General features: G+C 44.3%; 1 protein-coding gene across 1 annotated transcript in view; it reads left to right on the plus strand.

Annotated features, from left to right (window-relative positions):
• Positions 1-6,035: 6,035 nt before the first annotated feature.
• Positions 6,036-25,592, plus strand: part of LOC121877145 (FERM and PDZ domain-containing protein 4-like) — a gene marked incomplete at its 5' end in the record, with an annotated part of 87,217 nt that continues 67,660 nt past the window's right edge. The window contains 2 exon segments of the mRNA XM_042382765.1: positions 6,036-6,155; positions 8,789-8,932. Of these exon segments, the coding sequence (XP_042238699.1) occupies positions 6,036-6,155; positions 8,789-8,932 (264 nt within the window).

A 25,592-nucleotide genomic window follows, 5' to 3' on the forward strand; every position in this document is an offset into this window, starting at 1 on the left:
TATATATATATGGGTGTGTGTGTGTGTGTGTGCTTGCTTATAATCTACATGAACACTAATTAGTACACATTAACTCCTCCCTAAAAAGCACCTAATACTGTTGAATTTACCTTTCCTCTAACTAATTAGTATATCAGGTAACTAGCTCCACCCCCCAAAGTCTTACAATAACATGATAGGTAAAAGGCATTAAAGCCATTGTTACCTTGGTGCAGCGTTATATTGTTTGTAGGGACTTTTTTTTTAGGATTTAGCGATTTTTTTTAGTATAATGATTTTTTTAGTTTGGATTTTTTTAGGATTTAGGGAAAATTTCCATTTTTTGTGGGGGGATTTGGGTCTGAAGTTTAGTGTAAAATGGAATCCTATTTAGGTGTTTCTCTCTCTCTCTCTCTCTCACACACACTAAACCCCCCACCACAACACAACTCTTATGTGTATCTCAGGTTAACACTGTCTTGCCCAGAAGGTCTGTATAACACTACGAAGCGGTTGGATTAACGGGAAATTCGACTCTATGGTTTCTTGTTTCCAGGTTAACACTGTCTTGCCCAGAAGGTCTAATACACTAGTGAGGCTGAATGGAAAGTCTTTTTAAAGGGAATTCTATCAGAGCCTGTCTGTCTTGAACACTGTCTTATTGCCAGGGTCTTAGCAACTCTATAGACTGGTCACAGAGGTCATATTTATTATTATTATTATTATTATTATTATTATTATATATTATATATTATTATTATTATTATTATTATTATTATTATTATTATTATTATTATTATTATTATTATTATTATTATTATTATTATTATTAATATTATTATTATTATTATTATTATTATTATTATTATTATTATTATTATTATTATTATTATTATTATTTTTTTTTTTTTTTTTTAAGTTATATCTGTCTCAATGGAAGTTCAGGTAACATCTTATTAATGGAAACCGCCTTTATCACCAGAAGTGCTACCTCTTTCCTAAGGGGATCCAATATGCACCTCTGAGCTTATTACGTCTATTTGGGGGGTAAACCCGAATTTATGGCTAGTCTTTCATGAGGATAGCACTGTATTGCCAAGGAGGGTTAATTTAATGAACGTTCTAAGGAAAAAAAACACCTCTATGATAAGTGTCACAGAGTATAGCACTGTCTTGCTGGACATTTAAAGAGCATTACAGACTGAAAAAATAGCCTATGTTGGGGGAGGGGAGTGGGGGAGGGGGAGGGGAGGGGGAGGGAGGGGGGGAGGGGGTGGGGGTGGGGTGAGGGGGAGAGGTGGGGGAATCAATGCTAAAAGGACTTAACCCCATGTCACTAAGGTCCAGAATACATTACAATTTGGAAGGGAAGGTGATCTTTAAAGGGAAACTTTTCTCTGTCTCTTGCCTCCACTTTAACACAAACCTAACCTAACCTAAAAAGAACCTTATCCACCCCTTAAAAAGTCTTATCCACCCTTTAAACCCATTATCACCCCTAAAACCCTTATCCACCCTTAAAACCCATTATCCACCTTTAGACCCATTATCCAACCCTTTAGACCCATTATCCACCTTTAGACCTTATCCACCCTTACACATTATCCACCCTTAGACCCATTATCCCCCCTTTAAACCCATTATCCACCCTAAAACCCCTTATCCAATTTCTTAAAACCCATTATCCACCCCCTTTAAATCTATTATCCAACCCTTTAGACCCATTATCCAACCCTTTAGACCCTTATCCACTTTGACCTATTATCCACCCTTTAGACCCATTATCCAATCTTTAGACCCATTATCCACCCTTTAGACCCATTATCCACCCCTTTAGACCCATTATCCAATTTTTAGACCCATTATCCACTTTTAGACCCATTATCCACCCTTTAGACCCATTATCCACCCCTTTAGACCCTTATCCACCCTTTAGACCCATTATCCCTTTAGACCTTATCCACCCCTTTAGACCCATTATCCACCCCTTTAGACCCATTATCCAACCCTTTAGACCCATTATCCACCCCTTTAACCCATTATCCACCCCTTTAGACCCATTATCCACCCTTTAGACCTTATCCACCCCTTTAGACCCTTATCCACCCTTTAGACCCTTGACCTCCATTATTCCAAGAATGTAAGTCAGCTGTTGTTTACCAGCTCGTATATAAGAGGAAGGAAGGGGGGAAATGATCCTCCTTCTCTTTACTCTCCCATTTTTTTCAGTGAAGGGAGAAAGGGAGAGGGAATGAATTTTTTTCCCCTCGCCCTGGATCACCTCCCCCCCTCCCTCCCCCTCCCTCCGGCGTATTTTTCAGCAGTATATCAGACGAGGGGTGAGAGGGGCTCATAGCATGGGTAGAGTGGGCTAGAACATGGATTGAGTGGGCTACAGCATGGGTGGAGTAGGCGCCATCACCTCTCACTCCTACCTCCTTCTCCCCCTTTTCTCTCCCTCCTTACTCTCCTTTCCTCTCCCTTCCTTCCCTTCCTTCTTCTCCTCCTCCTGTTTCTTCTCTCTCTCTTCTCCTCCTCCTCTTTTACAAGAGGCCGCGAGTTCCCATATTCCTATTGTGTTTTTGTCCCTTTATGAAAATAATGTTTAATGTTTATTTTTCTTGTGATGTTCTATTCTATCAAAAAAAAACCAATTATTTATTATTTTGGTATTTTATTTATTTTTTGTTTGTTTATTCTTTCGTGGTAAAAAAAATAAATAAAATCTAGGAATATTTTTTTTTGTTGGTGTGTTTGTTTGTTTATGTTTCGTGGGATGGTCTTGTTATTTTGTTGTTTAGGAAGTTATTATTTTTTTTTTTTTTCTGCTCTTAAGGTTGTTTTGGGGTCTCTCTCTCTCTCTCCTGTAGCATAAGTTGAGTGGGCTGCTAGTATAAGTTGAGTGGCTACAGTATAAGTTGTGAGGGCCACAGTATATTGAGTGGGCTACTGCAGGCTGAGCTATGTTTGATACATGATACACAAGTTGATGGTATTGCAGCATAAGTTGAGGCTACAGCATACATAGGTTGAGTGGGCTATGTTTCAGCAATGTAGGGTAATAATCTCATACCCAAACTTGGAAATACTGTTCATCTGTCTGTTTCTGTGTCTGTCTGTCTGTCTGTCTGTGTCTGTCTGTCTGTCTGTCTGTGCCTTTCTCTCTGTCTGTCTGTCTGTCTGTCTGTCTGTCTGTCTGTGCCTTTCTCTCTGTCTGTCTGTCTGTCTGTCTGTCTGTCTGTCTGTCTGTGCCTGTCTGTCTGTCTGCGGTACTCCTCTATAACTATCAATAATTAAAGGTGTACAATTAATATAAAAACACATAATAATTAATAAAAAATTTATCGATCGAGTTTTATTTAATTTTTAGATTTTTATTTAATTTTTGTTGGATTTTTTTGGGGGGATTTTTATTTAAATTTTGGATTTTTATTTATTATTGGGGGGATTTTTATGGATTTTTTTATTTGTACTTATTTTTTTTTTGTATTTTATTTAATTTTTCGATATTTCCTTATTTTTTTATTTCCCCAAATTTTGTCGCGGCACAACAGGGAATTAATAAAGAGGCTTGTTTGTTTTAACGGCTGTAATAGAGAGTCTCTTTAGTGAATTAACCCAGAAATTACTGTATTAGAGTGTTAGTGCAGGTATTGGCCGTCTCTGTGTAGTGGGGCGAACTGTGCCAAACGGTGCCAAGTTGTGCCAAGCTGCCAAACCATGTCAGACTGTGCTAAATTGTGTCAAATTGTGTCAAACTGTGCAGGGCAGTGTAGAAACGTGGTGTGTAAAAGTAGCAGTGAAGTGTTAAACGAAAGTAGCAGTGAAGTAATGAACGAAAGTAGCAGTGAAGTGTTGACATGTGGTAAGTGAAAGTAGCAGTGAAGCAGTGACAGTGTACTGCTACTTGGTAATGCTCCTAGGCACGACGGAACTGGGAAACGTGTGAAAGTTACTGTCAGGGGGGAAGAGTGGGTGTGGTGTTCCCTCGGCCTTGTTCTCTCACCTTGTTCTCTCACCTTGTTCTCTCACCTTGTTCTCTCACCTGTTCTCTCACCTTTTCTCTCACCTTGTTCTCTCACCTGTTCTCTCACCTGTTCTAATTTGCGTTTTCACTTGCTGTCCATAACAATAACAATAATAATAAATACAGACAGACAGACACACTGACAGACAGACAGACACCGACAGACCGACAGACAGATACACTGACAGACAGACACACCGACAGACAGACACACTGACACACTGACACACCGACACACAGACACACTGACAGACAGACAGACACACTGACAGACAGACACACTGACAGACAGATAGACAGACACACTGACAGACAGACAGACAGACACACTGACAGACAGACAGACACACGACAGACAGACAGACAGACAGACACACCGACAGACAGGGACAGAGACACACCGACAGACAGACAGACACACCGACAGACAGACAGACACACCGACAGACACACCGACAGACAGACACACCGACAGACAGACACACACACAGACATGGCCGCCGGATTCACTATTCTTTTCTTCTGAATTTTTGTGGCCTCCGAAATAATCCTTTCAGCGTGCCCTGACGAGGTGCAGCATGGGTGGAGTGGGCTACAGCATGGGTGGAGTGGGCTACAGCATGGGTGGAGTGGGCTACAGCATGGGTGGAGTGGGCTACAGCATGGGTGGAGTGGGCTACATTAAAGGTGACTTGTATTGAAGCCATGTAACGAACCCACCGAATGAACCCACCTAACAAGCCCACGTAACGAACCTACATAACGAAACCATGTATCGAACCCAAGTAACGAACCCTCATATCGAACCCCGGTATCGAACCCTCATATCAAACCCCGGTATCGAACCCTCATATCAAACCCCGGTATCGAACCCTCATATCAAACCCCGGTATCGAACCCTCATATCAAACCCCGGTATCGAACCCTCATATCAAACCCAATTTCGAACCCCTGTGTGGCCACGTCTCCCAAGGCCAAGTTACCTATTGTTTGTATTGAACATATCTAGGGAATTAAATTATTAAAGAGGGGGGGGTTAGGCCGTGGGAAGTGGCCATGTGGACGTTGACATTTAATTAAACTTCTATCGGCATTTAAAAAAGGAATTGTCTCTCATAATTAGCATGTGTAAATATTAACAGTTTCCCGACATTACTGCAGAATGGTCGACTCTTATTTCTCTCTCTTGTTTGGTGGTGAAATATATTGTGGGATATTTCTTACGTCCTGCCTGGGTTGGTAAAATGGGGAAATATTGCTCAGATAGTTGTTAATGTTGTAATTTGTAAATATTTATAATGTTAAATTGTGTATTTGGAAACATTTTAAAATTACGTCACATATTAAGAGGAAAAGTGGCAAAATTATCATTGTTTGAGAATTACCACGAACATACCAAGCAAACTCGCATATATTACATAACAAACAAACTAATAAACCCTAAATTAACGTAATATAATCTAACTAAGCGATTATATATTGCATTTATTAGATTAGAATATTTAAATTAGGTTAAAAACTAATAAGTGTTTATATATATATATATATAGTTCGTGGTAATCGCCCAACATAATATTATCCAAAGTACTACTAACGCCACCTGGTGATTGAAACCCAAACTATATCCGGTGGTGCCAATTAGTAAATATTATACAAACACCAGGAGGTATTTGACTTAGTGTCGTTTTTGTTATGAATTCCCTTACCTCCAGTCTAGTGTAAACAGAGAAGGCGAGGCAGGTGTGTTGGCGTCTGGAAAACACATTACCTACATATTTTTTGTAAGTTATTCTTTAGTCAATATCTTTTTTATACCTTCGTCTGAGTGGGCGGAAGGTGGGGTGATTTAGCAATATATATGTCTGTCTGTACTAGTTAATTATTGCCATATACCTGCCTGCCACGTGTTACCTGTCTCATGTTAACTCTTATGTATAAACTATCATTCATACCTGTCATATGCCATCACCTGTCATATATAACCACGTATTCCACCGCCATAGGTAACCACGACCTTCTTGTCTTACAGCCATGCCAGTCAGACGTCCTCGTGGTTGCCGCCCTTGGAGAACTGGGACTCTGGGGGCGCCGGCTTGCCTTACGGGTGGGAGGCGGCCACTGATAAGGAAGGGAAGCAGTATTTTATAAAGTGAGTGTACCTTGAAGTCTGTCTCTGTCTGTCTGTCTGTCTGTCTGTCTGTCTGTGTATCTGTCTGTGTATCTGTCTGTGTATCTGTCTGTGTATCTGTCTGTCTGTCTGTCTGTCTGTCTGTCTGTGTATCTGTCTGTCTGTGTATCTGTCTGTCTGTCTGTCTGTCTGTCTGTCTGTCTGTCTGTCTGTCTTGTGTGGATGAAACTCGTGTACTGTCAACAACATATGTACTCTGAACGATACATGTACTCTACAACACATGTACTCAACCCACGTACCCAACAAACACGTACTCAACACATGTACTCAACACATGTACTCAACACATGTACTCAACACGTACTCAACACATGTACTCAACCCACGTACCCAACAAACACGTACTCAACACATGTACTCAACACATGTACTCAACACATGTACTCAACACATGTACTCAACACATGTACTCAACACATGTACTCAACACATGTACTCAACACATGTACTCAACACACGTACCAACACATGCATCACTCAACACACGTACTCAACACATGTACTCAACCCAACATGTACTCAACACGTACTCAACACATGTACTCAACACGTACTCAGCACATGTACTCAACACGTACTCAACACATGTACTCAACCCACGTACCCAACAAACACATACTCAACACATGTACTCAACACATGTACTCAGCAAGTACTCAACACAACCCTGATGAAATACAAACACCTCCACCGCTACACATTTTTCCTCTCTGTTTCACCTGTAAAAAGTGAGACAGTTTCAACAAGTCTGGCTCAGCGTTTAAGTGTGTTTGAGTGAGTGTGTTTGAGTGAGTGTGTTTGAGTGAGTGTGTCTGAGTGAGTGAGCGATGTGTTTAAGTGTGTGTGTGTGTTTGAGTGAGTGTGTTTGAGTCAGTGAGTGATGTGTTTAAGTGTGTGTGTTTGAGTGTGTGTGTTTGAGTGAGTGTGTTTGAGTGTGTGTCTTTGAGTGTGTGAGTGAGTCAGTGTGTTTATGTGCGTTAGTTTGTTTTAAGTGGTTAAGTGTAAAGTGTGTTAATTTAAGTGTATAAGTGTGATAGTTTGTTTATAAGTGTTATGGTGTGTTTATAAGTGTGATATTTTTAAGTGTATAAGTAAGTGTTTAAGTGTGATAGCCTATTAAGCTTTATAAGTAAGGGTAGTTTCATCAAGCCAGTAAAACACACACACACACACACACACACACACACACACACACACACACACACACACACACACACACACACTCACTCACTCACTCACTCACTCACTCACAAATTACAGACTACGAACTCTTAAAACTCCTAGGGAAAAAAAATCTTAGGGGGACTACGAACTCTTTAAACTTCCTGGGGAAAAAATATCAAGTGAAATAAATCAGCTGTTTTTTGTTGACTATTTTGGGAAGCGTTAAAGTAGATGTTGTAAGTCTATCTCTCGTTTCATTCATAAATTTAAGGTGTGTGTGTGTGTGTGTGTGTGTGTGTGTGTGTGTGTGTGTGTGTGTGTGTGTGTGTGTGTGTGTGTGTGTGTGTGTGTGTGCGTTTCATCTCCCTTCCCTTACATACACACTGGAGGCTATAGACACACACACACACACACACACACACACACACACACTGTTTTTTCTTTTCTACAGTTATTGTAAAATTTCTTCCCTATATTTGCTTATCTCTGTACCAGGAGAGAGAGAGAGAGAGAGAGAGAGAGAGAGAGAGAGAGAGAGAGAGAGAGAGAGGAGAGAGAGAGTTACCTTATTTTATTTCCATTTGTTTATTTTCCTTTACTTTCAAACTCTATTTCTAGACGCATACATACATACATACATACATACATACATACATACATACATACATACATACATAATATTTGTCACACTTTTACACTTGTAGTTATGTGTGTCGTGTTGTTAACAGTTTACATTACCGTCCATCCGTTTATCCGTCTCTATCCGTCTCTATCCGTCTCCGTCCGTCTGTCTGTCTGTTCACCCGAGCTCTGAATGACGTATCAGGTCACCCAAATTAAAATCGATTTATCAATTTTTTGGACACAATGCTTCCTTGTTTGAGTGTGGTAATGACTGTTTGTTTGTTTACCTTGTTTATCTTTTGTTTTGGGGGGTCCTGTGTGTGGGGGGGGGTGGGTGGGGGGGGGCACTGTTTATTTGTATGTGTTTGTTTTAATGTTTGTTTCTTTGTGTGGTATAATTTGTGTGATGACTCCATCTTAACATACACACACACACACACTCACACACACACTCACCTGAACAACACACTCACCTGAACAACACACTCACCTGAACAACACACTCACCTGAACAACACTTACCTCACCTGAACAGCCTACTCCACCCCTGGTTTCTTTACTCACCTGGAGCAACACACACTCACCCCTGAACAACACCTCTCACCTGAACAACACACACTCCTGAACAACCACTCACCTGAACAACACACACTCACCTGAACAACACACTCACCCTGGGAACAACACTCACCTGAACAACACACACACTCACCTGAACAACACACTCACCTGAACAACACACTCACCTGAACAACACACTCACCTGAACAACACACTCACCATCAATCTGTTGTTTGTTGCAGTCACCTGAACAAGACGACCACTTACGAAGACCCCAGGAAAGATTTCTTGGATGAACCTCCACAACCTCGTCAGATCGATCTCCTGCGGGACCCTGAGATGGGGTTCGGGTTCGTCGCCGGGTCTGAGAAGCCTGTCATTGTTAGGTGAGTACTCTGAAGCCTTATGAACCCTTGAAGCCTCCCTTGTGAACCCGTGAAGCCTCCCTGTGAGTTCGTGAAGCCTCCATGTGAGCTCGTGAAGTCTCCTTTAGTATTTTGAAGCCTCCCTATGAACTCGGGAGTAGCTTCTTTGTGAACCCTAAGGCCTTCTTGAGTACCTTGAAGCCTTCCTGAGTACATTGAAGCCTTCCTGAGTACCTTGAAGCCTTCCTGAGTACTTTGAAGCCTTCCTGAGTACCTTGAAGCCTTCCTGAGTACTTTGAAGCCCTCCTTGAGTATCCTTGAAGCCTTCCTGTGAATCCTAAAGCCTCACTGTGAACTCGTGAAGCCTCCCTGAACCCTCCCTCAATGTTGGTTTAAGACGCCCTGGGATTACATTAGAGGGTCACCTTAAATGCCCTGGGATTACTGTCTTGTATATAACCTCATAAATCCTCCAAATAATCCACCTCTTAAGTAAAAATCCCAAAGATTCCGGGGGATTACTTTCTTCCGTGTGGCCTCAAAGACTCCGGGGGATTACTTTCTTCCGTGTGGCCTCAAAGACTCCGGGGGATTACTTTCTTCCGTGTGGCCTCAAAGACTCCGGGGGATTACTTTCTTCCGTGTGGCCTCAAAGACTCCGGGGGATTACTTTCTTCCGTGTGGCCTCGGAGACTCCGGGGGATTACTTTCTTCCGCGTGGCCTCGGAGACTCCGGATTACCGATACGTGGATTAAATGGCTTGGAAATCGTAAAGGGGAGGGGGGGGTGGGGTTAAAATCGTCGTTCATGAAGTGTGGTGGAGGGTTGTGGCGTAGTGTGGTGGAGGGTTGTGGCGTAGTGTGGTGGAGGGTTGTGGTGGGATGGGAGGGTTGTGAGGACTTCTCTTCCTCACCTGTCACGAGAGAGAGAAGATTGTGTCCCTCACCTGTCACTTACCTGCCCACACCTTCCTCACGTCACCAGCGAGGCGTTGATTGGCCAGCTATCAACCTCTTAACTTTGACGTTGGTGAGAGATTAACAGAAGGAAAGTGGCAATATCCTTCCTCTCCCCCCCCCTCCCTTCCTCCCCCCCTTTCCCTCTTTATTCTTCCTTTCCTATCTCCCCTTCCCACTTCCCTCCTACCCTGTTTATCCTTCCTTCCCTTTCACCTTTCCTTCCTCCTCCTTCATTCCCTCTTTATCCTATCTCCCCTTCCTCCTTTCCTTCTCCCTTTCTTCCCTATCCCCTTTCTTCCCTTCAACCTTTCCCATCTACCCTATATCCCCCCTTCCTCCCTTAGCTCCCCCCTCCCCATCTTCCCTATAGACATCACAAGAGGGGCGAGGGGAGGTGAGGGGGGGGGAGACTTAAAGGTATCACCCCTTCAACTTGGCCAAAATTTCCGATTATTTATTTTTTCAGCTCCTCTAAACCTTGTCAGTATCAATGTAGCGGTGAAGTATTTTACTGTGTGGCGCTGAGTGATTGTGTTAGCCTTCGTGCCAAGTCATGCCACCACCACCCCTCTCCCTTCCTCCCTTCCCCACCCCTCCCTTCCAGCCTCCCTCCCATACCCTCCTTACCCCTCCACCCTCCCTACCCCCCCTCCCCACCCCCACCCTCCCCTACCCCACCCCTCCCCACCCCTACCCCACCCCTCCCCCTCCCTCACCCCTACCCCACCCCTCCCACCCTCCCCTACCCCATTCTGGACCTGATTTGTTTTTCCTGACCTGTTTTGTCCCCGTTTCAGGTCCGTTTTTCTCCCCTATTCTGACCTGATTTCTATTTTTTTCAGGTCCTTTGTATTCATTCCGTGACCTGATTATTCCAGGTCTCAAAGCATCCTGACCTGTATGACTCGTGACCTCACTTCCACACTCTCCATCTCCCTTAAAAAAATACCCTTGACCTGTAATCATGAAATCCCAGGTCACGCAGGTCGCCAAACTATCCTTACGCACGCTCGTACGTCCGTCCCATTCAGCCTTGTCACCAGGATTAGGTTAGGTTAGGTCAGGTCAGGTCAGGTCAGGTCAGGTCAGGTCAGGTTAGGTTAGGTTTGATGGTTGTTTACATAGTGAGGCAGACAAGTTTACACAGGTATGGTCTAGTTAGCGTCAGATGCATCGTTACTAGTAGCCATCTATACTAGGTCGCGTGGCAGAACTACCCAATTAGAGAAGGTTAATTAGCGTCTACCTGGCGAATACCTGGAGTCGTTAATTAAGAGGTGGAGGTCAGTGTTAGTCTAGTAGGGGTTTGGGCAGGTGTAATGGTGGGTTAAATAAGGCAGGTGAGATGGACAAGACGTGTAGTGGTGGTGGTGGTGTGGTGTTGGTGGGGGTATTGTGATGGTTGTGGTGTTATGGTGATGGTGTTGTGGCGTCTTGTAATGGAAAGACTAATAATTATGTATATTAAGTGAAAGTAATTAACGTATGAATCCTAATACTGCTTTACATGTTATTAACTAACTTAATTGAACCTGACCTGACCTGACCTGACCTAACCTAACCAAACCAAAATATGAAGATAAATAAAAAAATAATTCCCCCCATAAAGCCACACACACACACACACACACACACACACACACACACACACACACACACACTGAAAGAATGTATTTCAAAACAATATTGCAGGATTGTGGTGCTGTGTGTGTGTGTAGAATAACAATAACAGCAGAAGAACAGGAGAACAACAGAACAGAACAGCACAGCATCATGACTACAACAATGCTACAGTCACCGCTGAATGACAGGCAGACAGACAGACAGACAAAGATGGACGGGAGAGTGATAATGTGCGCCAGAGCTGTCTAAAAACATGGTACCCAGACAGTAGGAATCACGGGGGATGTTACTGTCTACAAACAAGACAGACAACAACAACAACAACATTAACTTCAATAACAACATCAATAACAACTACAACAAAAAATCAACAATAACAGAACAAATAACAACGTCAATAACAAGAAACAGGCTTCAGCAAAATGACTCCGGCTGTGGGGAAAACTTCGCTCCAAGAGACAGGTTATATCATCGGTGCTCGTGGCCTGGCGATTTTTTTACTACAGGTTGCCACCATCAGGACCTGTGTGTGTGTGTGTGTGTGTGTGTGTGTGTGTGTGTGTGTGTGTGTGTGTGTGTGTGTGTGTGTGTGTGTGTGTGTGTGTGTGTGTGTGTGTGTGTGTGTGTGTGTGTGTGTGTGTGTGTGTGTGTGTGTGTGTGTGTGTGTGTGTGTGTGTGTGTGTGTGTGTGTGTGTGTGTGTGTGTGTGTGTGTGTGTGTGTGTGTGTGTGTGTGTGTGTGTGTGTGTGTGTGTGTGCTGGAGAATGTCCCTACGCTGCCTTCTCTCTCTCTCTCTCTCTCTCTCTCTCTCTCTCTCTCTCTCTCAGCCTGTGACGCTCTGTTCCCGCCAAGCCCTTACACTTCCCTTGTGACTCACCTAACAAACACACTCCAACTCGCGTCACCCCTCCGTAACAACACCCACCCCTGTGACGTAACAAACCCCCCTCAAGAAAAAACGCAGCTGCGCCTGTGTGTGTGAACCGTTAAGCAATTTATTACTCATGGTTCACAGAGGCAACTCATGAACGTCAGCCCAAAATGCTATGATAAATATGACTCAGGGCGTTCAGCCTGATCTCTTTGGTGTGAGCATAATATTGGTGTGAAGGTAGGGAACTGGTAAGTGAGAACTTCAGAGGAATCTAGGGTAGAATGAATGAGGTGGGGTAGGAAGGGTGGAGAGTCAGACGGGGGTAGGGTAGAAGATTGGAGGAATCAGGGGTGGGGTCGGGTGGAGTCGGGTAGGGTGGAGGTCGGGGTAGGGTAGGGTGGAGGTCGGGGTAGGGTAGGGTAGGTGCCATAACGCCTGTATCACGGAATACAAAAACTTTAAACCTTTATTTTTTCTCTACTGTGGATATTTTTGTTCCTATATATATAACATCCGTATTGTATGCCCGTGAAAACAAAACAAAACTGCAATTGTATTCGATGGCAATACTCTGTTTCCCTCTCCCAGTCTTCTTGTCAATATGTCTGTTACTGCCTGTCAGAGTTCGTAATTGTTGATATTAATGCATTTTATACTTTTGGGGGCTTTTTTTTTATTTAATTTATTCCCTTTCATCTTAATAGTTTTGGGTATTTGTTAAGCATTTGTTAAATTTCTTTCTCTCTATACATAATCGTATTTGCTATCACCTATCCATTCTTGAATAATTTAATTTCTCCTTAATAACTTGAGAAAGCCTCCGTGAATTAGATTGGAATTTAGTGTGCAGTTTCATCACAAGAATATCTAATACCAGATCAGAATTCAGTGTTTTTCATTTCAATTTATCTGAGTTATGACCATTGATATATTTGGGAAATTTTGGCCTGAACACCACTGATTAGTTTGCTTACCTTTACGTGTTTGGCCTTGTTGGTTTTGAGTCGTGGTGGTGGTTGGGTTTCGTCTAGTTCTCCGTGGTGTTGTGGTTGTGTGGTTGTAGCTTTGTCAACTAAATTTTTTGAGGTTCTGTTTAGTTCTGTTGCTGTTTACTGTGGACCCCCTGTTGTGAACCCTCTGTTTTATCCGTTTGGTGTCTCTTCTGTTGTGACTGTTGTGGTTATCCGTTCACTCCCCTTCTCCAACACTCATTCCTCCTCTCCCTCCAACACTCATTCCTCCTCCCTCTCCAACACTCATTCCTCCTCCCTCTCCAACACACCCATTCCCCCACAAAACACAATAATTCCCCCATCTCTTCTTTTTCCCTCGACTTTCCCATCGTGGTGGGGGAAGACTCAGAGCCAGCCTCGGGGGACAACCATCTGGAGGCAGGGGAAAAAACTGTTGTATTTTTCCCCTGCCACTCGCTTCTTTCCCTCCCTGGTCCATGTGTTATCCGAACCTTTCCTGCCCTTTCCAGTTGTCCTCACTAAAATGGCTCACGAGGGCGACTGTCATGGCTGATTTAGTGATCTGTGACTCGACTTGGGGGGTTACCACTTTTTAATCCTGGAATATTAAGGGTTACAATAATCTTTCTGGAGATGCGTCTGTTAGCTTTATGAATGCCAGTTTTAATATCCTAACTGAATGAATAACTGACTGATTTGTTTACTGCCTGGTTAACTGACTGACTGACTGACTGGTTGTAACTCAGGTCAGTTCTTGTAAGCTACAGTAAAATAGTATGTGGTTAATGGTATGTGGTTAATGGTATGTGGTTGTGTTTATGGAGTGAGGACAGTCGTAATGGGTTGTTCTCACGCTGTATATTGTGGTGTAACTTGTACTGGTACAGGTTAATGATCTCTGCCTCTTTACCTGTGTGTGTGTGTGTGTGTATCGACCCCTTTAACGTACATGGCTCATTATTATGCTCGTGCACATAGGTATACACTGAGTTACACACACACACACACACAGCACCAGGTGTTATAATCAGATTGTTGCAAGACTCTGGGACGTCTGTCTTGTTCCTTGTCGTGTGTGTGTGTGTGTGGCAGACGGTGTGGCAGGAGTGAGTGTGACATTGGCGCCTCTCTACCACACTGGGGTGGCTTCCTCCTTCTCCCCCTCCTCCCTCCTCCCCCCTCCTCCTCCCCCCTCCTCCTCCCCCTCCTCCTCCTCCCCCTCCTATTTTAGTGCACAAGTCGGCGCCCAGCTGTTGATGGGAGGGAGGGAGGGAGAGAGAGAGAAGATTGAGGAGAAAGTCTTTGTAGGGGAGAGAGAGAGAGAGAGAGATGCATTGATGGTGATAGTGATAGTGGTGGTGATAGTGGTGGTGGTAGTGGCGGTGATAGTGGTGATAGTGGTGGTGGTAGTGGTGGTGCTTGCCTGGTTGACGTATGACTCATGGTTGTGTTATCACGAGCTCAGAGACAACAGCGGTGGAAGAGAGGGTGTCAGGGTGGAAGAGTGTGTCATAGATGAGTGTTGGTGATAGTGGAATGGTGGCAAATGGTGTGCTGGTGTCAGAAGTGGTGATAGGATGTGTGTTATTGGTCTCAGATGTAGTTGTAGTGATAGGTGGCGTTGTCAGAAGCAGTGTTGTAAGTCCGTGGTGTTGTCAGACGTAACATTTGATGGTTAACAGGAGAGAGAATGAAGTATTGTGGTCAGTAAAAATGTTGGAAATGGTTTTGGTAGTCGTTATAAAAAATGTACAAGAATATGGTTAATTGATTATAATGTTGGCAGACGTGGGTGAATGTTGGCAGGAGGAGAAGAAGAAGAACGTGATAATGGTGTTGGCAGAAGATGTCAGGACCGCCGGAAATGGTGGAAATTGTTGTCATGTTGTGAAGATTTTTCTCCCCGTTGGTGTAAGATGATGTTCAAACACCCTGAGCCTTCTCCTCCTACACCCACGACCCTCCTCCTACACCCACGACCCTCCTCCTACACCCACGACCCCCCCACTACACCCACGACCCTGCCTCCCACCCACGACCCTGCCTCCTACACCCACGACCCTGGCTCCTACACCCACGACCCTCCCACTACCCGGCCCCCCACTACACCCACGACCCACCCCCTACAACCAGTAACCCCTCATTTCTCCCTCACACAGTACAGGTATACAATCGATAACAAAACCACCAGAAGAACAAGATAACAATAACAAAATAACAAAATAACAACAAAAAAACTCACGAACAGTAAAGTAACTAGAAATTATTTTAATATTTATACATATACTTTTTGTTGACGTGTCTACCAACAGGTGTGTGAAAGTAGGTATGCAAATTAGATATATTTTATCCACTAAGGTGTTCCGATATTCAAGGTTAGTTTGTTTACTTGATCGAGTAATTCCGATACTGAGATCAATATCGGTATTAAGAAGTCTTGGGAAGGGGAGAAGGGTGACCGATATATAGTGTGTATTTACCTGTGATTGATATCTCTTACCTGTGTCTTATATCTCTGACCTGTCATATCTCTCACCTGTCATGTCTCTCACCTGTCATGTCTCTCACCTGTCATGTCTCACTGGTATGGCATAAATAAACACAATATTACTATCAGACCACATTCCTAGCGACAACTCCCTCCCCCCTTCCCCCCTCCTTTCTCTCCCCCTCCCCCCCCCCAGTGTCTTCTCTCTGCCTGGCGAAGGTCTTGTGTTCGCCTGGCGTATAGGAAATGCGCTAGGTAACACACACACACACACGATTGGTTTAAGTTTGTCGAGTCAGTTAGATGATTTTTGGTTAGGTGTGGTTGTGTGGTGGTGGTTGTGGTAGTTTACATGGTTGTGTGTGGTGGTGATTGTGGTAGTTTACATGGTTGTGTGTGGTGGTGATTGTGGTAGTTTACATGGTTGTGTGTGGTGGTGATTGTGGTAGTTTACATGGTTGTGTGTGGTGGTGATTGTGGTAGTTTACATGGTTGTGTGGTTGTGTGGTGGTGGTGGTGGTGCTTCATATTGCCTCGGTCTGCTATCAAACATTCTCGGGTTACGAACTGGTGAACTTGAAGCAGGATGTTGATGTTTCTCGCCACATGACCTGTACCATCTACCACCACCACTACCACTATCACCACTACTACCACTATCACCACTATGCTTGATACTCCTTTAGCTTTATGTTAAGATCAAGAACCATATTATAATTTTGTCATGCCATTGTGTCCTGTCTTGTGCGTAGAACTATTTTGTCTGCTATGGCACACACACACACAAGGGGGTCAGGTACCTCACTGTTGTCCAGTCATATGTTTGAGCAATCGAGCGCCACCTTCACCGCCACCTTCACCGCCACCTTCACCGCCACCATCAAACATGCAGGGACCTTTACATGCTTTCTATTTTCAGCTGTCGTTTTTATATCAGTCTTACTCGCCACGTCCACCGCCTGTCATAAATCCTGTCTACCGTTCCTCCCTCCCTGTCACCCCTCCGTCCCTGTCTCCCTTTCGTCCCTGTCTCCCTCTATCCTCCCTTCCGTCCTAACGTAGTCTCCCATCTTGGTGTAGCCGTCTCTTCCTGTCTCAGCCGTCTCAGGTCGATGACTCCCTCACTGACGGCAGGAGTTGTATGTCATAACTCCTGCCGTCCTGTGTAAGGTGTCACTCCGCCCGGACCTCTGGTATGTCTGTACCTCCAGTGGCCTCATGTCTGTACCTCCAGTGGCCTCCAGACTTCTATTTTTAGATGGAGGGAATTTGTCTTACTGTTGATTCTCCTATACAGAGAGGGAATGGAGAGGGGGGGGAGAGTGGGAGGAGAGGGATTGCCACTCACATCATAACAAAAAATGCAATGTTGACACTGATTATTACTTATCACCCCTTTCTTCCCCCTTCCTTCCCCTTTCTCACCCTCCCCTTCTACCCCCCTCACCCCTTTCCTTCCACCCCCCCTCTCCTTTCTTCCTTTCACATATCCCAGGACTTTAAAAAAAATCGTCTCTATTCCCATTCCCACCATTCCCACCATTCCCACCACGTGCCTCCCACACCCGATGACTCGCCTCGCTCTCACTATTTGTCCAGACCGCTACAGTCAGCTCTTCCCTCCTCCCTTGTGGCGTTTCTGTAGCCCTCTTCCTCCTCTTCTCCCTCCTCTTCCTCTTCTCCCTCCTCTTCCTCTTCTTCCTCCTCTTCCTCTTCTTCCTCTTCTTCCTCTTCTTCCTCCTCTTCCTCTTCTCCCTCCTCTTCTCCCTCCTCTTCTTCCTCTTCTCCCTCCTCTTCTCCCTCCTCTTCTTCCTCCTCTTCTTCTTGGTTCGACTTCCTCCTCCCTTGATCCTCCCCCTCTCCCTCCTCTTCCTTTTACTCCTCCTCTCCCTCCTCCTCCTCCCTCCTATCATCTGTTACATCTCATTACTGTTTATCATTTAATCTACTAATTCCACCATTTAATTACGTACTTATTCAACACCTCTTCATTTACCTCCTTTATCTTCCGTTTTACCTTATTACTCTTTATTATTTATTTTACTCTCCTCGTTTATTCGTATTTTCTCATCTCTCTCATTTTGTATTTTCTTCGGTTCCTCTCTAATTTCTTTCTTTCTTTCTGCATTTATTAGAACTCTCTCTCTCTCTCTCTCTCTCTCTCTCTCTCTCTCTCTCTCTCTCTCTCTCTCTCTCTCTCTCTCTCTCTCTCTCTCTCTCTCTCTCTCTCTCTCTCTCTCTAATAACAGTCCTTTCTCTTGTCTCCCTGATGAATATTGGAACTTTCCCTGTTGTGTGTCCTCCCTTTCTCCCTCATTCTTCTCTCTCCCTCATTCTTCTCTCCCTCATTCTCTCCCTCATTTTTCTCTCTCCCTCATTATGGCAAATTCTGGTACTTATTAAAAACTTTCCTTCCGTAGTTTGAGAAAGTGTGTCATTTCTGGAGGTTTGTGTCATATTTGTGGAGTTTGTGTCATATTTCTGGAGGTTTGTGTCATATTTCTGGAGGTTTGTGTCATATTTCTGGAGGTTTGTGTCATTTCTGGAGGTTTGTGTCATATTTCTGGAGGTTTGTGTCATATTTCTGGAGGTTTGTGTCATATTTCTGGAGGTTTGTGTCATTTCTGGAGGTTTGTGTCATATTTCTGGAGGTTTGTGTCATATTTCTGGAGGTTTGTGTCATATTTCTGGAGGTTTGTGTCATATTTCTGGAGGTTTGTGTCATATTTCTGGAGGTTTGTGTCATATTTCTGGAGGTTTTGTGTGTCATATTTCTGGAGGTTTTGTGTCATTTCTGGAGGTTTTGTGTCATATTTCTGGAGGTTGTGTCATATTTCTGGAGGTTTGTGTCATATTTCTGGAGGTTTGTGTCATATTTCTGGAGGTTTGTGTCATATTTCTGGAGGTTTGTGTCATATTTCTGGAGGTTTATGTCATATTTGTGGAATTTGTGTCATAATTCTTGAACCTGTGTCATATTTCCGGAATATATGACACTTCCTCAACATTGGTCACTTCTGGAGTAGCCACCATCTCACCTGGCATGCGTCCACTACCTGTAATTTCATTTTCTTAATTACTACCTGTCAGGTGAATCCAATAAACCACATATCAAAGTTCGAACCCCACTAGATGTAGGTTAGGTTAGGTTACGTTAGGGTTAGGTTAGGGTTAGGTTAGGTTAGATTACGTTAGGGTTAGGTTAGGGTTAGATTAGGTTAGGTTAGGGTTAGGTTAGGTTACGTTAGGGTTAGGTTAGGGTAGGTTAGGTTACGTTAGGGTTAGGTTACGTTAGGTTAGGGTTAGATTAGATTACGTTAGGGTTAGGTTAGGGTAGGGTTAGGTTAGATTACGTTAGGGTTAGGTTAGGGTTAGGTTAGGTTAGATTACGTTAGGGTTAGGTTAGGTTAGGTTGGGTTACGTTAAGTTGAGTTAGGGTAGGGTTAGGTTGGAATTACACGTTAGGGTTGGGTTAGGTTACGTTAGGGTTAGGTTGAGTTAGGGGTTAGATTAGGTTACGTTAGGGTTGGATTGGGATTAGGTTATCAGCCCAGGGTTAGGTTAGGTCATGAGGTTTGTAAACTAAATAATTTAATAAGCTTTGGCTGAGTCCATTATCGATAACAGTGAAGAGGTATGCGCCTGCCTGCCTTTGCGTGTTCGTGTACGTGTGTATGTATACGTGCGTGTATGTGTGTGTGTTTACGTGTGTGTGTGTTTACGTGTGTGTGTGTGTGTGAGTGTGCGTGTGTGCGTGTGTGTGTGTGTGTGTGTGTGTGTGTGTGCCCTCTTGCAACAATAATAAAACAAATAATAAAAATTTGCAGTTGATCTTGTTGAAATTTGCATCATCATTCAGACACTTCTCTATACGTGCAAATATGACGTGTTGAATATGCAACTTCCTCCTGGTAATTTGCAACTCCGACGCTACAAATTTTGCAACATTAATTAAGAAGTTGTATTGAAGATTTACAATTTGTTGGTGTTAATTAGATTAGGTTATATTTAATTAACCATAAATGCCTTAGTGTTCAGTATTCCCAATTATTTAAAGGCCCCACTTAATTTCTAACGTCCAAGACAAATAATTAACCTAACCTAACCAAACCTATTTTCACTGCTACCAGGTAGGAAAGTAGCAAGTAAAACGTTCGTCGTGGTGGTTAAGAATAGCCTTGAGGGGGAATGTTTGTTTATGTAGCAATTAGCTGTAGTTAAGTAGTTGTTGTTTAGAGGGGGGAGGGGTGTGGGGAGGGTGGGGGGGTGAGTGAGTGTAAGTAAATATTGACCAAGTTTGTAAAAAATGTTCATAGTAATTAGTGTTTTTGTTGTTGTTGTTTTGGTGTTTATTTAAAGCAGTTGTGTGTTTGTGTGTGTGTGTGGGTTGATGGGCGGGCGTGTGGGTGGGTGGGCGTGCGGGTGTGTGTCTCAGTAGATTCCTTGTCTGGCTTGCTTGTGGAACTGAAGTCTTGTTGTGTTCGTGTCCGCTCATTAGCATTACGATACCCAGTACGACTATTGCCACGACTAATACGACCACGATCACTAAGGTTAACGGTATTATGACTAGTACGATCTTAGTGCGACCTTAGTAAGTACGACCTTAGTTAGTACGATCTTAGTGCGACTTCTAGTGCTGTCACAACTTACCACAACTATTACGACTACTAGTACGACCATAGCTGCTACGTGTACCCCCTTCCACCCTCTCCACCACCATCACCCCCTTGAGCACACACACATACACACACTCACACACACATACACACACACACACACACACACACACACACCATCATCTCACAATACCAGAAACACCTTAACTTGAAATCTTACGACAAAAAAAAAATACAAAATTCTTTCTCACTCTTCAATTGGATTTCTTGAGCGTAACTCCGCCTCAATGGAGTTTAGAATATGCAAATTGTTTGAAAATTCTCTAGGGGGGGATGGTGTTGCTGGAAACTATACTGGAGTTATTTAAAAGGCAAATTTAGGTGCAGTGAGTGGTGGGCAGTGGTGTAGTGAGAGGGGTGGTGGTGATTGTGGAGTGGTGTAGTGGTGGTGAGTGGCGGTATTGGTGATTGTGAGACACTAACAAAAGGAGAGAGAGAGAGAGAGAGAGAGAGAGAGAGAGAGAGAGAGAGGTGTAGTATCAGGGAAGTCTCGTGCCAGGAGGTGTAGTGTCAATGATTGCACTGTAAATAATGGTAAAGTCAAGGTTTGCAATGTTAAGTGACTCGTCGTGAATTGCAACGTGACGAGTTGCATTGCCAAGAATTGCAACATTAAAAATAGTAGTGAATGAAGCTGTTGCAGTGTTAATTAAAAGTTGAATCGTACAAAGTTGCAATATCGAGAGGCAGTGTTGAAATTTGCAATAAATCGAGTTGCAATAGGCGCTGCAATATACCAGTTGCTATGTTAAGTACCGTGATATCAAGTTGCAATAGGCGCTGCAATTTATCAAGTTGCAATGTTAAATACTGTACGTAATATCAAGTTGCAATAAGCTCTGCAATATACCAAGTTGCTATGTTAAGTACTGTGATATCAAGTTGCAATAAAGTCTCCAATATATGAAGTTCCAATTGTAAATACTGTACTATCAAGAGTCGCCCTGTTAAGATTTGCAATACTAAGAGCTGTTCAGTCATGTGTTGCAATCTCCTGTGTGTTGCAACGTCAGGGAGGCAATTATTATCAAGTGTGGATCATTCATTCACTATTTGGTCGTAAGTCGAAACAGCGACACGACACAAGATCAGATCCTGTTGTTCTTATTGCAGGAAGTGTCTCGTTAGTTGAGCCTCTTGAGCCTCTTGTCTTGGGTTGTTAGTTGCGTTGGGTTGTGTTGGGTTCGGTTCGGTTGTGTTGGGTTGGGTGTTGGGTTCGGTTTGGTTGGGTTGGGTTGGGTTGGGTTCGGTTGGGTTGGGTTCGGTTCGGTTGTGTTGGGTTCGGTTTGGTTGGGTTGGGTTGGGTTGGGTTCGGTTGGGTTGGGTTTAATATTGGGTTGGGTTGGGTTGTGTTGTGTTGTGTTGCGTTGGGTTGTGTTGGGTTGGGTTGTGTTGGGTTGGGTTCGGTTGGGTTGTGTTAGGTTGGGTTGTGTTGGGTTGGGTTGGGTTGTGTTGGGTTGGGTTGGTTGTGTTGGGTTGGGTTGGTTTGTGTTGGGTTGGTTGGGTTTGTGTTGTGTTGCGTTGGGTTGTATTGGGTTGGGTTGTGTTGGGTTTGGGTTCGGTTGGGTTGTGTTGGGTTGGGTTGTATTTAGGTTGGGTTGGTTGTATTGGGTTGGGTTGTATTGGGTTGGGTTGGGTTGTGTTGGGTTGGGTTCGGTTGGGTTGTGTTGGGTTCGGTTTGGTTGGGTATGATGCCTTAATCCCTTGAGTATGACGATTGAACACTCAAGGGATTCAGTCATCGTACTCAAGGGATTCAGTCATCGTACTCAAGGGATTCAGTCATCGTACTCAAGGGATTCAGTCATCGTACTCAAGGGATTCAGTCATCGTACTCAAGGGGGTTAAATCATCATACTCAAAGGGTTAGGGAAACAGGCTTCAAATGCTAGGGAAAATGCTGAAAAAAAATTGGGAAAAGGTTAAAAATTCTAAGAAAAAAAGACCAAATACTGGGGGAAAAATCCTCATTCAATTCTCTAAACTCGGGTCATGACTTGTGGGGGCCATAACACGCGGCTGTGACTCACTTTCCTCCGTCACCCGATAACAGACGTGGCAGTGATATTTCCCGGCGTTGATTTAACAGTGAAAAAAAAAATAACAAGAACAATGCATTGACATATTGGAGGTCGATGTGTTATAAAATTTGATGACAAGTGGCACGTAGCTGTCTGGTGTGTGTGTGTCTGTCTGTCTGTCTGTCTGTCTGTGTCTGTCTGTCTTAAATGACTTATGAAACCAGATGATAAGACAGATATTAAATGGCCCAAGGATCCACTAAAATGGCCCAATGACCCGCTAAAATGGCCCAATGACCCACTAAATGGCCCAATGACCCGCTAAAATGGCCCAATGACCCACTAAAATGGCCCAATGACCCGCTAAAATGGCCCAATGACCCACTAAAATGGCCCAATGACCCGCTAAAATGGCCCAAGGACCCACTAAAATGGACCAATGACCCACTACATGGCCCAAGGACCCACTAAATGGCCCAAGGAGATGGAGAAGATTTTACCTGGCAGTTTTGTGACCAATAACTTGCAAGGGTGTGTCAGCAGAGGGCCTCAGAGGGGTGGAAGTTAAGTCACACTCTAAATGCATAACTGGAGGCCCTCTGTCGGTCGTGTGTCTTGAGGGTAATGCCGAGACCAGGACGAGTGGGTGTAGGTGGGTGTGGTGTAGAGGATGGCTGGGTGTAGATGGTGTGGAGTAGATGATAGTGGGTGTGGGGTGGTAGGTGTTGATAGACTGGGTGTATGTGTGGGTGTAGAGGGTTATAAATACCTCTTTTGACAGACCCAGATTATATTAAACTGTATTATTGTTTGACGTGAGTTTGGCGAGGGCATCAACTCTTGTCCTGTTGCCTATGTGAGAGGGGATCCATAACAGCTTGATCTTGACACCCCCGATCAACAAGGCAAGCTTATTTGTGTCTGGCTCCTGAGACAAGTGCGTGACAAGTTAAGCTGAGGGTGTCAAGAGCAAGTAGTGAGGATAGAGACTTGATGAGGGGGTGTGGGGGTGGGTGGAGAGTTGTGGGTGGTGGATATGGACCATAGTGGGTGTGAGTAGAATTTGATGGGTGTGAAGGGTGTAGGGTGTAGTGCGTGGTGGGTGTAGTGTGTGGTGGGTGTAGTGGGTGGTGTCTGCAGTGGGCGGTAGGTGTGTGTGTGTGTGTGTGTTTGTTTTGGGTGTGATGCCGCCAACTGTCACCAGCTAGAGTGCCAGGTGCCACACACACCCCTTCACTGGCACTCATTCTTCATCGTTATCTGTGGCACTGTGCATGATGCTAGTATATATCTTAAGCTAATCACCGTCATGTCATCTCTGTTTAAGTGAAGGGAATTGTCATGTGATGGCATTTTGTGGTGGTGGTGTCATACGCTGTGGTGGTGTCATACGTTGTGGTGGTGTCATAAATTGTGACAGAGTGTTTAGTAACTGCCTCTACGTTCCTCCTCCTCCTCACTTCTGCTCTTCTCTTCCTCCTCCTCCTCCTCTTCCTCTTATTCCCCCTCTTCTCCGTTCGTCTTTTTATCTCCCTAATCCAATCGCTGTCTCCTTTATTTCCTCTTTTCTCTTATCAGTGTTCATTTCTCTCCTCCTTCTCCATTTACTCTGTCTCCTTCTTCATCCACTCCCTTTCTCCTTCCATTTACCTCTTTCCTTCTCTCTACCTTTCTTCTCTTCCTCTCTTCCTCTTCACCCACCTCTCCCCCTCATCCTTCTCCCCATTATCTCTCCCCTCTCCCCTTCTATCACCCAAGAGTTATCTCCCCACTTTCTCCCCTGACATCAAGCTTCGGTCACCAGCACCCCACCAAGGCAGTATGGGGGGGGGGGACGGAGGGGTCGTCTTAATGTAAACAGGGGGGGAGGAGGTCCATTTTAGAGGGGTACACACACACACGCACACGCACACGCACACACACACACACACACACACACACACACGAGCTGTCTCTTGTCTTGTGTGAGTTTGACGGAAAAGATCTCAACTCTGTGTGTAGTAAAGATGCATAATTAAATACCATCGTCCCCAGGGAGCTTTCAATCTCAACCATGATGATGTGTTTGGTCAATCTACGGTACAGAGTTGATGGGTAGTGGTAGATGGTGTATAATTCAATAGATCATACGTTTTCTGTATTATTATAGTGATTACAGATGAGTTTATAGACGTGGTGTATAATGTTTGGTATATATTAAAGACGGTTTTGGTATAATAGTGAGAATATACATAGATTATAGGTGTATAAGGGTATATATGTATATTGATGGTAGAATATTAATACATGTATACTAAGCTGATATTCCTTTATGTATATCCAGTATGTTGGATAGTTACGAGGGTTGTGTGTGTGTATAAATGTATACTCACTTTATGTGTATATTACGAGACGTTATACTTGATCTGGGCCTTGGGGGGTGAGGGGTGGGGGGAGGGGGGGGGGTTGGGGGGAGGGGTGGGGGGAGGGGGGGGGGTTGGAGGGGGTGAGGGGATGGGGAGGTCACTGGGATGGTCTGGTTCTCATGGCCTGTAGTGTATAGAGCTCAGTTAGTTTGTTTGTGTGGAGAGAGAAGGAGGTGAGGCCCCCCCCCTTGTGTGGTAGGGTGTGTGAGGGGCCCCCCTTGTGTGGTGGGTTGTGGTAGAGTAAACAGTGAAGAGGCTGGTGAAAATTTGCCGGAGAGAGATGTTGTTGGTGGGCTTCAGTAACCCACCCACCCACCCACTCAATCACTCACCCAACCCACCCACCCACCCAATCACCCACCCACCCACCCACCACCCACTCAATCACCCACCCACCCACCCACTCATTCAATCACTCCACCCACCACCCACCCACCCACCCACTCACCCACCCACTCAATCACTCACTCACCCACCCACCCACCGCTGTTTACCCCCGAGCGTGTAGCGGTAATCTCCTGACATTCCCCCAAAATCCACACCTGTAATATCCATCTCATTTGCATAATTCAGGTGATGGATGGTGTAGTGAAGGTGAGGAGGTCGGTGTGTGTGTGTTTGTTGGGAAAATGGTCAACAGGGTTATATCAAGCGGTAA

The sequence above is a fragment of the Homarus americanus genome, unplaced genomic scaffold (genome assembly GCF_018991925.1).
Source record: "Homarus americanus isolate GMGI-L3 unplaced genomic scaffold, GMGI_Hamer_2.0 scaffold24140, whole genome shotgun sequence".
Lineage (NCBI taxonomy): Eukaryota > Metazoa > Arthropoda > Malacostraca > Decapoda > Nephropidae > Homarus > Homarus americanus.